The 13,992-nt window shown below is 46.1% G+C and overlaps 1 protein-coding gene across 1 annotated transcript; it reads left to right on the top strand.

The window, feature by feature from the left end:
• LOC110431185 (vegetative cell wall protein gp1-like) lies at positions 1,311 to 2,048 on the top strand. The gene has a single exon (XM_021449910.1). It carries the CDS (start codon positions 1,311 to 1,313, stop codon positions 2,046 to 2,048), a length of 738 nt encoding a protein of 245 aa, XP_021305585.1.

The raw sequence follows: 13,992 nt of genomic DNA, 5'->3' as shown, positions 1-13,992 counted from the left end.
TGGCTTCGCCCGTCAGACCTGCCCCCGTGAAAGCCACTAGACAGACTAGCGAATACTGGCTGTCCATTGCAACCGAAATCGTACGTCCCAAGAAAATAAGGCCTCGTTTAGTTCCGAAAAGATTTCGGATTTTGACACGGTAGTATTTTCGTTTTTATTTGACAAATATTATCTAATTATGGACTAACTAGGATCAAAAGATTCATCTCGTGATTTAAAAGCAAACTGTGCAATTAGTACTACATGCATGTGACACAAGATTCGATGTGACAGGAAATCTTGAAAAGTTTTTTATTTTTGGTTGAACTAAACAAGACCTAACTTAAGTTACGTAGGAACAATCCATCCTTTTATCACGTATAATAAACAATATTTGCATGTACGTGAAATCAGGACCTTGAAAACTTGAGAAGACACTCATCATCGAAGAAAGCCTAATCTTTAACATTGATTCGGTCGGTCCATCAAAATAATGTCATGGCCTGTTACAGCATCGAAGATTCAGTGCACTTGTCGACACTAGCTGACCTGCTCTCTAGGAACTATTTAGTACTTTCCGTTTCTCAGGCCTTGTTTAGTTCACCTAGAAATTCAAAAACTTTTTAAGATTTTCTGTTACATCAAATCTTATGGCACATACATGAAGCACTAAATATAGAAAAAAATAAAAACTAATTATATAGTTTGTCTGTAATTTACGAGACGAATCTTTTAAGCCTAGTTAGTTTATAATTGAATAATATTTGCCACAAACAAACGAAAATACTACAGTATTAAAATTCGAAATCTTTTCGAAACTAAACAATGCCTCAAACCAAACGAAAGGTCAAAATAGGATGATCCGCTGCCACTTTCAGGAGCGCAGTGAGGTGTGTTACGGATATTTTCCGGGGTGATCTCATCTCCTCGGATTCCCTTTACGGGAGATCTATCCTAACTACGACTTCCCCCACGACGGCCTACGGGATATCACCCACGACTACGCACGTACCCGTGGAGACCGGTTCCACCTCCGTGATATCACCCACGACTCATCGTGGGCACGAGTTTACTTGGGGCGAGAGTTTCCTCTCCCCCCCGACTGTATAAATACCCGTGATCAATGAATAAACAAACACCCCGAGTTCATTCTATTCCTCTCTGTTCTCGTACTCTCGCATTCTACTCGTAACACGTTATCAGCACATCGCTCTCCCCTCCCCCAGAGGGGAATAGCTCGGTTGGATAGAACATCGTCGAGGGATCGACCTTCGCCTAGGGCATCACCCCAAGGTAGAATCATGCCTTTCCCTCGCCGTAATCCTGCCTCAATGGCTTCCCTCATCCTCCAAATCGTCTGGATGGCGATGAACCGTGCCCGGACATTGGGCACACACTTCGGCAACAACCGCCTTCAGGCGGAACTACTGGAGGACATCCGGGAACTCCTTGGCGAGGCTCGCGGCTATCGCCTTCGTGGCGAACGCCGTGATCTCAACAGGAACCCCGGGCGTTTTCCTGTACGACGTCGTTTCGGGGGAAACCGACATGCAAACGTCGGCCCTCCGTCACGACGTTCGGTGGTGTCGTCCACGGCTTCACCCGCGGCGCCATCCGCGGCTCCGCCCGCGGCGCCATCCGCGGTTCCGCCCGCGGCGCCACCATCGAGGGCACCAACTCCACCGGCGCCTCCAGCGCCGGTCCTCGCCTTGCCGGCTCCACCCCGGCCTCGGTGCCCGCTCCACGGCGACGGCCCGTGCCCACCACCGCCACCATCCATGGTGGCCAGCCAATGGCTGTCACTGGGCATAGAGCCGCAGTCGCCGATTCGGTACCCGACGCCGACGCCGTCTTCTGAGCAGGCTGCACACAGCCCGCCTCCGCGCCGCCCATCTCCACCAACCATCGCGGCGCGGATGTCGGCGCCGACTCGTCTGCCAGCATACTTCGTCGACCCGGCGCTCGCTGCACCACCACCGCCGCTACCACCTCCTCCTGCGCGTCTCCGCCGCACGTGGATCAGCGTCCCCCACGGGCCATCGGCTCGAGGACGCGCTCCGTCGGCCTGAGAACGTCAATGGGGAGAGGGGGAGGAGGAGGCGCTACGGCTGCTCAGCTCGGCCGTCTTCCACGCGGTTGCGGCCTCGACCCTGGGCTCGCGGCCCTGACCGCGGCCTCGGCAGCCGCCCTCGCGGCCATGACACAGCAGGCGGCCCCTCCCCTCGCCGCGGCTTGGCGCGGCACCGCCTGGCCCCTGCGCGCCTTCCTCGACGCGGCTGCACCCGCAACCGCACCGGGTGACGTGCGTGCCCGGTGGCCACCGCGGCCGCGCGCGACCTCGCCGCGGCTGAACGGCTCGCCGGACCCGTGCGCGAGCGTGACTGGGGACCAAGGCGGGGGCTCGACGAAGCTGCGCGGCCTCCGCGGCTTCTCCACGCGCCCGCACGGTGCGGCCCACGAGCGGCACGCGGCACGACGGCGGCGGCCTCGGCGAGCGCGCGACTCCGCCCGCGGCTGCGAAGCTCGCGACGACGCGGCCCTCTGTGCCCCGACCGGAATGGCCAGCCAATCCTCTGCGCTGGCCCCACAAGGGCGCGCGGCACGAGGTGGCCCCGCGGGCCCACACGCAGGGGCGCGCCCCCTGGCGGCGGCGGCGGCTTGGAGCCGCCCAGCACCCTGGCGGCGGCGGCTGTTGGGCTGGGGGTTAGGGTTTGGAAACCCTAACCCCTGGTTTATATATGGCCCACCTCCCCCCCTCCCCAAATTGGGCCAAATTGGTGGCCCAGGCCCAGGTTGGGGCCTGCGAGCTTTCAGCCTGGGCCAGTTATCATTGGCTATTTTATTTTCTGAATTAGCTAATTTCTTTATTTACATAGCATTTTTCATTCCCTAAATTACATCAGCTTGTTAGTCTAACTTTCTTGTAAATTTAGACCCTGGTGTAAATTGCATTGTAAATATTTTTACATTCCGCAATCATATTATGAATGAAAAAAAAAAAATTTATTACATGTCGAACGTGTTTTGTCTTTACAATTCCCTATCACATGTATATATGTAAATATTTTTATGGTCAATTTTTCTCCCTATTTGGAATATTATTTTTCACTAGATGTCACCTTACTTTATTATTATTTTGGCGACCACAAGGTAGTACTCATACTACTGCGGGATTTATTCTTCAAAGTGCTCTCCCAAATTTAATAATAAACATACAAGGACTACATCCCAAAGTGAAATACATAAAATGGTCTACACCTCCATGGTGACTACCTATGTTCTACAAAATGAGAAATCAAAATACCATAAAACATATGCAAGTTTACCTTGCTACACATAAACAAGTTTACCTTGTTATTTACATACGCAATTTTACATTGCTTTACATACGCAATTTTATATTGTCTTACATACGCAATTTTACATTGCTTTACATATACAATTTTACATTGTTTTTATATACGCAATTTACATTGTTATATAAATATGCAATTACATTCTTGTTAATTTTACAACCCCGCAATTAATTAAGTTTATGCAAATAAACATGTAGGCAATGGCCACCAAAGAGTCCGATGCCCAAGTTTCTTCTAAGAAGGAATTTGCCGAGCTAGCTCTTGATGGACACAACTTCCCTACATGGGCGATGGATCTCAAAGTGAGTCTATCGTTACGCGGAATGTATAGGGCAATTGACACTCCCAAACAGGGAGATGCTCCATTGCCTGAACCATCCAAGTACCATGCCTTATACATAATAAGGAACCACATCCATTCAGATCTCAAAGCTGAATATCTGATGGAAGAGGACCCACGGGCTCTCTGGCTTGCTTTGCAACAGCGGTATGAGCAACAAAAGGCAGTTATTCTCCCGGAGGCCACTCATGAGTGGAACCACCTCCGCATTCAAGATTTCAAATCTGTGAATGAATATAACCATGCCATGCACAAACTCAGTTCCAAACTGAGGTTTTGTGAAAAGGAGCCATCTGATGCGGAGAAAATTGAAAAGACTTTGTCTACCATGCTTCCCGCTCAAATGATCCTCCAACAGCAATACCGTGAGAGGGGATTCACAGTCTATTCTGATCTCATTAAAACATTACTTCAGGCTGAGAGGCACAATGAGCTCCTCATATGGAACTCCAATCAAGGCCCTGTCGGTGCCAAGCCCTTGCCCGAAGTACATGCAAATGCTCAGAAACAGACACCAAAGGATGCCAACAAGAATGGCAATCCTAGATCCTCCAAAGGCAAAAACAAGCGCAAGGGACCCCGTAAGCCTCGAGGTGCTAAGGGCAAAGGCAACAACTCTAAGTCAAAAGACAAGTCCTCAACTTGTACAAAGTGTGGTTGCTACAACCACCCGACTAAGAAATGCCGCACCCCTAAGCACCTTGTGGAACTGTACTTGCATTCCGTGGGACGAGGACGCTCCAACCAAGGACGCTCCAACCAAGGTGGACAACCGTCTGAAGCACACTTCAACGATCTGGCAGCCCCAGGATGTTCCAACCCCGCCCCAGCGGGACCGAGCAACACAATGGCGCCTCTTCCACCTGATGGCATGGCAAATGACTCCACCAACAACATGATCATTGAATACAATTCTGATGATCTGTTCGGCGACTACAACTAGATTGATAGTCATTTGAAATTTTAGTTTCATCATTCGCCTTCGGGATTGTAATAATTGACAATTTGTTTTTGCTACACTCTGTTTGATGTTCATTGACTTATGCACAATTCAACATCAATAAATGTTTATATTTCATATATATTCATGTTGAGAATTTCATTCTCTTTTATATTCTCTATTTTCATAGATTGTACGGGAGTCAATCCGATGGATGAGGAAATGTGCCTAGTGGACAGTGGCACCACTAACTCTATACTCAGGGAAATAAAATATTTCCAAACTCTCACAAAGAGCAAAGGAAATGTTTTAACAATCGCTGGACGCGATGCTGTAATAGCAGGCTCTGGAAGAGCCATTATTACGCTTCCTATGGGTACAACGATTACAATCGAGGATGCACTTCTGTATCCTGATTCAACTCGTACCTTATTGAGTTATAGAGATATCCGCAAAAATGGGTATCATATCGAAACCCATCACCAAAATAATGAGGAGTTCCTCCTCATTACAAAGGATAACGGATATGGCAGAGATACTCTCGAAAGAATTCCCTCAACTTCGTCTGGATTGTACTATTCATACATAAAACCCGTACAACATGTTGCGTACAAAGTAATTTTTCAGAATGTCAATGCATTCCAAACTTGGCATGATCGCCTTGGTCACCCTGGCATAGGGATGATGAGAAAAATTACTAGCAATTCTGTTGGTCACTCACTAACCAATACAAAATTTCCCCAATCCTCAGATTATACTTGCACCGCATGTGCAACAGGGAAATTAATTTTGAGGCCCTCTTCCCTCAAAATCAAAGTTGAACCACTCAACTTCCTTGAACGCATTCAAGGGGACATATGTGGCCCGATAAATCCTTTATCGGGACCGTTCAGGTACTTCATGGTTCTAATAGACGCATCCACACGATGGTCTCATGTGTCTCTTCTATCGACACGAAACCATGCTTTTGCCAAAATAATTGCGCAAGTTATCAAACTCAAAGCGCAACATCCTGAACATCAAATAAAATCCATTAGGATGGATAACGCTGCTGAATTTTCCTCTCGAGCCTTCAATGACTATTGCATGGCCTTAGGAATACAAGTACAGCATTCTGTCCCATATGTCCACACACAAAATGGGTTAGCCGAGTCTCTCATCAAGAGAATCAAGCTCATTGCTAGACCGCTATTGCAGAATTGCAATCTACCAACCTCATGTTGGGGTCATGCAGTCTTACACGCTGCTGAACTGATTCAATTGCGACCAACTGCATACCATGCAACGTCCCCGTTGCAACTAGTACATGGAAATCCCCCAAGCATTTCCCATCTGCGAAAGTTCGGTTGCGCTACATACGTACCGATCTCACCACCGAAGCGTACAACAATGGGCCCCCATAGAAAATTGGGGATCTATGTGGGATACAAATCTCCGTCAATTATAAAGTATCTGGAGCCCACCACAGGGGACCTCTTTACGGCCCGGTACGCTGATTGTATCTTCAATGAAGATCATTTTCCGGCATTAGGGGGAGACTTACCACATCACAAACAATGCCAGGAAATCAATTGGGATGCCCCATGCATACCCAACTCAGATCCACGTACTTCAGAATCTGAACTCCAAGTTCAGAAAATCATAAATTTGCAACACATTGCAAACAACGTGCCAGACGCATTTACTGATTATAAGGGTGTTACAAAATCCTATAATCCAGCGAGAAATGTACCGGAAAGAGTAGAGGTACCAAACAAAACTACTCAACTCCCTAGTAAGAGGGGGAGAAGTACGGCTATCTCCACGGATACAGCTTCTAGCAAGCAAAGGAAACGGAAGACAAAATCTTCTGATCCAGTAAATGTAGCTCAACCTCATGTTGAGAAACACCCAGTGGAGGTTCAACCTTCACATCCCACATCAACAGTGCACTCAATTACTGATGCTGGGACATCGGAATACCCTGATGCGACCATCTTGGGAAATGATGATGCATCGGAAAGGGTCCATGAAATTTCCATCAACTATGCAGAAACTGGAGAGTCATTTGATAGAAAGACTACAATTGTCGACTCATATTTCTCCGCAATGATTGCCGAAATCCTTGAAAATGATCCAGATCCTAAGACCATGGCAGAGTGCAAAACGCGCTCGGACTGGAACCAATGGAAGGATGCAATCCAAGCAGAAATATCCTCGCTCACAAAAAGACAGGTATTCTCACAAGTAATACCTACACCTCCACAAGTATTCCCTGTGGGATTCAAGTGGGTTTTCGTCCGAAAGCGGAACGAGAACAATGAGGTGGTGAGACACAAAGCGAGGCTTGTAGCACAAGGGTTCACGCAGAGACCCGGCATTGACTTCAATGAAACATACTCTCCAGTCATGGGTGGAATAACATTCCGATACTTAATCTCTCTGGCTGTACAAAATCGTCTATCTATGCAGTTGATGGACGTAGTGACTGCATATCTCTATGGGTCACTCGATTCGGACATATACATGAAGGTTCCTGACGGAATCCCAATACCGAATCAAAACGCAAATCGCAACATGTATTGTGTAAAGCTACAGAAATCACTCTATGGCTTAAAGCAGTCGGGAAGAATGTGGTATAACCGACTCAGCGAGTACCTTCTGCAGAAGGGCTACTCCAACAGTGATGATTGCCCATGTGTCTTCATCAAGAAATCCCAAACGGGATTCTGCATCATATCGGTGTATGTTGATGATTTAAATATCATCGGCCACAAACAAGATATTGATGAGGCATGCAAACATCTTAAGACGGAGTTCGAGTTGAAGGATTTGGGTAAAACCAAATTCTGCTTAGGCCTACAGCTTGAGCATCTTTCAACTGGAATCTTTGTGCATCAATCTGCATATGTCCAGAAAGTATTGGAGAGATTCAATATGGACAAAGCATATCCTTCCAAAACCCCTATGGTTGTTCGGTCTTTGGGACTAAACACTGATCCATCCAGACCACAAGATGAGGGGGAGGAAATCCTAGGACCTCATGTCCCATACCTTAGTGCCGTCGGAGCACTGATGTACCTTGCCAATAGCACCAGGCCTGACATCGCTTTCGCAGTGAATTTGCTAGCAAGGCACAGTGCCGCTCCTACCAAGAGACATTGGACAGGAGTAAAACAGATCCTCAGATATGTTAATGGCACAAGGGATCTCGGATTATTCTTCCAAAGAGGAACAAATTCCGAGATGATAGGATACACCGATGCTGGATATCAATCAGACCCCATAATGGCAGATCACAAACCGGTTTCGTATTTTTACAAAACGGAACCGCCATATCATGGACATCATCCAAGCAAACCTTGGCAACAACGTCCACGAATCATTCTGAAATAGTCGCATTATATGAGGCCTCACGTGAATGCGTTTGGCTTCGCAGAATGATCAACCACATACAACAGTCGTGTGGTCTTAAAGCTATCACAGCTCCAACCATTATCTATGAAGATAATGCGGCTTGTGTTACACAGATGGAGACAGGCTACATCAAGAGCAATATCAACAAACACATCTCTCCAAAATTGTTCTATCCTCATGAATTACAACAAAAGGGAGAGATTGATATCTTGAAAACCAAATCATGCGACAATCTTGCTGATCTATTCACTAAGTCCCTACCAGCTTCCTCATTTGAAAAATGTGTCAAAGGAATTGGTATGCGACGACTTAGGGATTTGCAAAGTTCAGGGGGAGAAATCTCCTAGACATTGGCCTGTCTACACCATCATATTATACTCTTTTCTCTCTATGAGTCTTTCCTCACAAGGTTTCTCATAAGGAGTTTTTAATGAGATAATATTAACACAAGAGTGTCATATTCCTTGTTTTCCCCACAGGGGTTTTTAAAGGAGTATCAAAGACACATATTGTCCTCTAAACTACAACATGAGTTTTTCTCCTGCAAAGGTTTTCTCATATTAGTTTACAATGAGGCAATCATTAAGTGCTATAACTTTCTCCTTCTTTTCCCAAGCGGTTTTAAGGAGTTTTACTATAGCACATATACACACGTATTTTTCCTCGTTTTTATCCTACAGGAATTTTTGGAGGAGCAATACGATTCATTGATCTCAACAAGTGATTCGATCAAGGGGGAGTGTTACGGATATTTTCCGGGGTGATCTCATCTCCTCGGATTCCCTTTACGGGAGATCTATCCTAACTACGACTTCCCCCACGACGGCCTACGGGATATCACCCACGACTACGCACGTACCCGTGGAGACCGGTTCCACCTCCGTGATATCACCCACGACTCATCGTGGGCACGAGTTTACTTGGGGCGAGAGTTTCCTCTCCCCCCCGACTGTATAAATACCCGTGATCAATGAATAAACAAACACCCCGAGTTCATTCTATTCCTCTCTGTTCTCGTACTCTCGCATTCTACTCGTAACAAGGTGATAGCGCGGTCGCACCTTCGACTTCGAGTCCAATCTACCTTGGCTCTGGCCCAATACCCCTGATAGGTGCGCCAGTATTGGTTTGAACATGATGCCTGTTGACCCCACAGGATATTTAGGTCTTGTTTAGTTTTAAAAAATTTTGGAAAATCAATACTGTAGCACTTTCGTTTGTATTTGACAAATATTGTTCAATCATGGACTAACTAGGCTCAAAAGATTCGTCTTGTCAATTCCGACCAAACTGTGCTAGAGGGACCCTATCACACCTTAAGGGACCCTAACACAGCTTGAGAGAGCCTATCACAGCTGAAAAAATCTAGGAGTCCAAACCATGGTAAATTTCTAGATTTTTCCATACTTTTATATGTCCAAATCATAGTAAAATTTCATGTGTTCAAGGTATGGTAATATTTTTTTTGAAAGCTTAAGGACCAACCGGTCATAGGCTAGACCCTATCACAGCTCGAGAGAGCCTATCACAGCTGAAAAAGTCTATGACTCCAAACCATGGTAAATTTCTAGACTTTTTCATACTTTTATGTGTCCAAACCATAGTAAAATTCCATGTGTTCAAGGCATGATAATATTTTTTGTGAAAGCTTAAGGACCAACCGGTCATAGCTAGAGGGACCCTATCACATCTCAAGAGACCCTATCACAGCTCGAGAGAGCCTATCACAGCTAAAAAAGTCTAGGACTCCAAACCATGGTAAAATTTTAGACTTTTTCTTACTTTTAGGTGTCCAACCATAGTAAAATTTCATGTGTTCAAAGTATGGTAATATTTTTTGTGAAAGCTTGAGGACCAACAGGTCATAGCTAGAGAGACCCTATCACACCTCAAGGGACTCTATCATAGCTCGAGAGAGCCTATCATAGTTGAAAAAATATAGTACTCCAAACTATGATAAAATTCTAGACTTTCCATACTTTTAGGTGTCTATCCATAGTAAAATTCAATGTGTTCAAAGCATGGTAATATTTTTTTGTGAAAGCTTAAGGACCAAAAGGTCATAGCTAGAGGGACCCTATCACCTAAAGGGACCCTATCGCAGCTCGAGAGAGCCTATTACAGCTAAAAAAGTCTAGGACTCGAAACCATGGTAAAATTTTAGACTTTTTTTACTTTTAGGTGTCCAAACCATAGTAAAATTCCATGTGTTCAAGACATGGTAATATTTTTTTATGAAAGCTTGAGGACTAACCGGTCATAGCAGACACCGAACGCTGAGCCTGCGCGTCCGGTGTGTTGTCAGTGCCTGGTGCCGTTAGTGTTGTGCACCGGACGCCAAGCACCAGACGCGGGTTAGACCCTATTTGTGTGTCCGGTGTGGCTTGACTTTAGTAGTGAGTTTGACTGAGAGCACCGGACGCTCAGAGTGAGTCCGGTGGTGTGAGTCCAGCGCTCCTGCGTTTTTACAGACCTCTCTGCATACGTGACCGGTGTGCACCGAACACGTCCGGTGCTAACTTGAGCGCGTCTGGTGGTTCATTTTTTACCGTTAGAGATCGACGCGTGTGGTTCACTCCGTGGACACGTGGATGTGCTCTAGAGCACCGGACGCAGGGGATGAGCGTCCGATGGCTCCTGCTTGAGTGTCCGGTGGTCTCGATTTTATCCTAGTGAAAGAGCCAACGGCTCTATTTGTTTGAGGAGCTTATAAATAGTTGTTGGCTGGCTTTGGGCTCACTCTTGGCATTCTTGACTACTAGACATCCTTGTGAGCCTAAGCAAACACCTCTCACTCATCTCCTTCATAGATTAGCCATCTTTGTGAGATTGAGAGTGATTCCAAGTGTATTTGCTTGAGTGATTGCATCTAGTGGCACTTGGAGTAGCGGAGGAGCATTGGCATGAGTTAATGATTGTTCGTGGTCATCTCCCGGTGATTGTGAGGGGTTTTTGTGCCTACCCCGGCAGAGAGCCAAAGGCAACTTTAGTGGATTGCGCGTGTCATTGAGCTACCTCACTTGTGGGTAGGTTCTTGCGGTATTCTAGTGAGGACAAGGTTCGTGCTACACCTCTTAGCCGCCAAACCACCAAGTATTGGTCGACACAACGGGAACGTAGCGTGCCGGCAAGCACGTGAACCACGGGAGAAAAATTTGGTGTCTCAATTGTGTTTGATTGGCATTCTCCAGTGCTTGATTGTTCATATATTGGTGATTGGTTCATCCCCTTCACGGTGGTATAAATATCTCTTCCTTTCCATTTACTTACCGCAAAGTAGTGTAACAAGTTTAGTTGCTAGTCTTGCCTTGTGTAGCATAGTTTACTAGTGTAGCTTGTAGTGACATAGATCTTGTGTGCCTAGTGATTATAGTAACTAGAATTGTTGGTTAGGTGGCTTGCAAACACCCTATTAGAGCTAGAGCAAAAAACTTCGCTTTATTATTTACTAACCTCTTGCTCTAGTGAGTTTGTAGAATTTTTAAATAGACTATTCACCCCCCTCTAGCCATATTATGACCTTTCAAATAGTTGTATCACCCGTTGTGCATAGAGGAAGTTGTCATGGATGCACCGCTTCTTTATAAAAGCATTTTGGGCATTGGAGACCAGATCATTCATGTGTGGTGCAAGTCTGTTCGCAAGAATTTTTATGATGATCTTAGCAACACTATTAATCAGGTGTAGTCGCCCAGAGCTGTGGCTTCCTATGATTTGGGTAAGAGTACAATGTTTGCCGTATTGATCAGGTGTTGCTTTGAGGTTTGATTGTTGAAGAAAAACATGATCGCTTAGATCAAGTCCACCTTGCTGACCGACCAACACTTCTTAAAGAAAGAATCTATAAATCTGTCTAGGCCCGACGCCTTCTTGGATGGCATGTCTTTAATTACTGCTTCAATTTCCTGGGCCGTGAAGGGGACGTCGAGGTCTTCCAGATCATGTTGTTCGTTCCAGTTTATCGCTCGGGTCCTAAGACTTGAGGTACCCAACAGATTGGAGAAGTGACTATGAGCCAATGCTAATTTATTTTCTTGTGTAATGGCAGTTCCAGCCTCTCCAGTTAATGTGGAGATGAATGATTTCTTTTTTCTCATATTCGCATGTAAATGAAAAGACCTTGTGTTACTATCCCCTTTCCGCATCCATGTCAATCTTGAATGTTGTCTGGCACGGGATTTTTGTACCGCCACCATCCCTAGATATTTGCTTTGCAAGTATTTTTTTGAACTCTAGTCCGTCTGCTGTGAGAGCCCTCTCCTCCTGCGCGCTCTTTCCAGATTCGCTAAAGTTAACGTTAAATCGCCCAGCTTAGCTGCCAGCCACCCATGGATTTGCGCCTCCAGTTCTTGAGGGCCTTGGCAGTACGTAGCATTTGACATGAAGTCGTAAAATGGCGTCCTGAGTATTAACAGGTTTGCTCCATGCCTCCTTCACTGTGTCCATGAAGCCTGACCTATAGATCCAATGGGACTCAAATCTGAAACCTCTATAGAAGTAAAAAATAACATCACCTTGGAGGAACAACGCGCTATGATCTGAACCCAGAGATGCCAAAGCACGGAGGTCTGTTCTAGGGAAGAGTTCTAGCCAATCCGCCGATGCAAAAAGATGGTCAATCCTAGTCATTGTTGGTGATTGCTGGTCATTGCACCAGGTGTATTTTTCCCCCTTAGTTCGATCCTGGCAAGCTGTAGATTGTCCACCGTTGCCTTGAACCTATTGATCAGGGACAAGTTCAGCCGTGCATTGTTCTTTTCATGTGCGTTCAAGATAAGATTAAAATCCCCTAGCACTAGCCAAGTAGGAAGCATATGTGTCTGTAGGTTAGTGAGCTCCTGAAGGAACTGGATTTTATCTCCATCACTCTGCGGACCATAGACTCCTGTTATGGTCCAAGTTTTATTTTCTGCTAGCACCATTACTTTTGCCGAGATTGTATGCTGGGTAAGATGAGGGTGGCTTAAAGTGAAAAAACGCTCGGCGGCTGCAATTAGAATACCCCCACTGGCTCCCACAGAGGGCAGGAAAACCGCATTATTTGCCATCTCGTTTCTGACTATATGTCCACTAGTAGATTTCTTGTCCAATTGGTGATCTTTGTTTCTTGAAAACAAACGACACTGGCCCTAGTAGCCCTAATCTGGTTTCGAACAGAGGCTCTTTTTGCACTATCATTCAAGCCTCTGACATTCCAACAGAGGAGGTTACAGTTCTTGGTTGACATTAAAGCAAGGTTCAACTACATAGACTTGTAGGGTCGGTGCCGAAAGCAACAGCAAGTCCCCCAAGTCCAGAACACACAAACAGTCCAGATCACACAAACAGTCTGTAGGGGGTCCGAAGGCAACACAACCAATGCCGAAGGCTCACAGGCCAGCAGGCACTCCACCAACACCGCCGAAGGCTCCAAGGCCAGCCGGCATGGATAACATGAGCTTTTGTCTCACAGGATCTAGGGTTTCGAGGGAGGCTCAAAAGCTCGACTGCTCGAGACAAAGAAGATGAACCGGCGGCCTTCTTTCCTTCTCCTGGCTATTTTAGGCATAGGGGTACTTTGGTCATTTCCACATCATCTGACAGGGAAGGCCTACATTTTTTATGAACATTCTTCGCAACAGTGCGTATAGGGCACTGAAATTCAAACGCAGGGCCATATAATGAAGTTTGAAGTTTTTAAAGCCATGTAAGAATTAGGTGAGTTTCACGGGGCCCTACAAGCAATTTTCTAATATCTTTTCTACAAACATGAGTTATGCTCCCGTATACCTCTTCATAAGAACTGCACGAATCCTAAAAGCAAATTAATTAATCGTTTGGGCCTAGACGATTCCCACGTCTCATCCAAAACCGCTGCCGATCCGTTTTGGCCACCTTTTGTTGTGCGATAAGTCATGTTCCATGGCGGAAACACTTTGACAAACATTTCTTCCCCTGTGCCGCCGACCAGTCACGTTCTGTTGCACAACCGCCACAGAAGA

Source organism: Sorghum bicolor, chromosome 10 (assembly GCF_000003195.3).
Source record: "Sorghum bicolor cultivar BTx623 chromosome 10, Sorghum_bicolor_NCBIv3, whole genome shotgun sequence".
Taxonomy (NCBI): Eukaryota; Viridiplantae; Streptophyta; class Magnoliopsida; order Poales; family Poaceae; genus Sorghum; species Sorghum bicolor.
Note: the sequence above shows the minus strand (reverse complement) of the source record. Positions and strands in the feature narration are given on the sequence as shown.

Coding starts and splice junctions, on each gene's coding strand:
- LOC110431185 (XM_021449910.1), top strand. CDS start 1,311: ATGGCTTCCCTCATCCTCCAAATCGTCTGGATGGCGATGAACCGTGCC.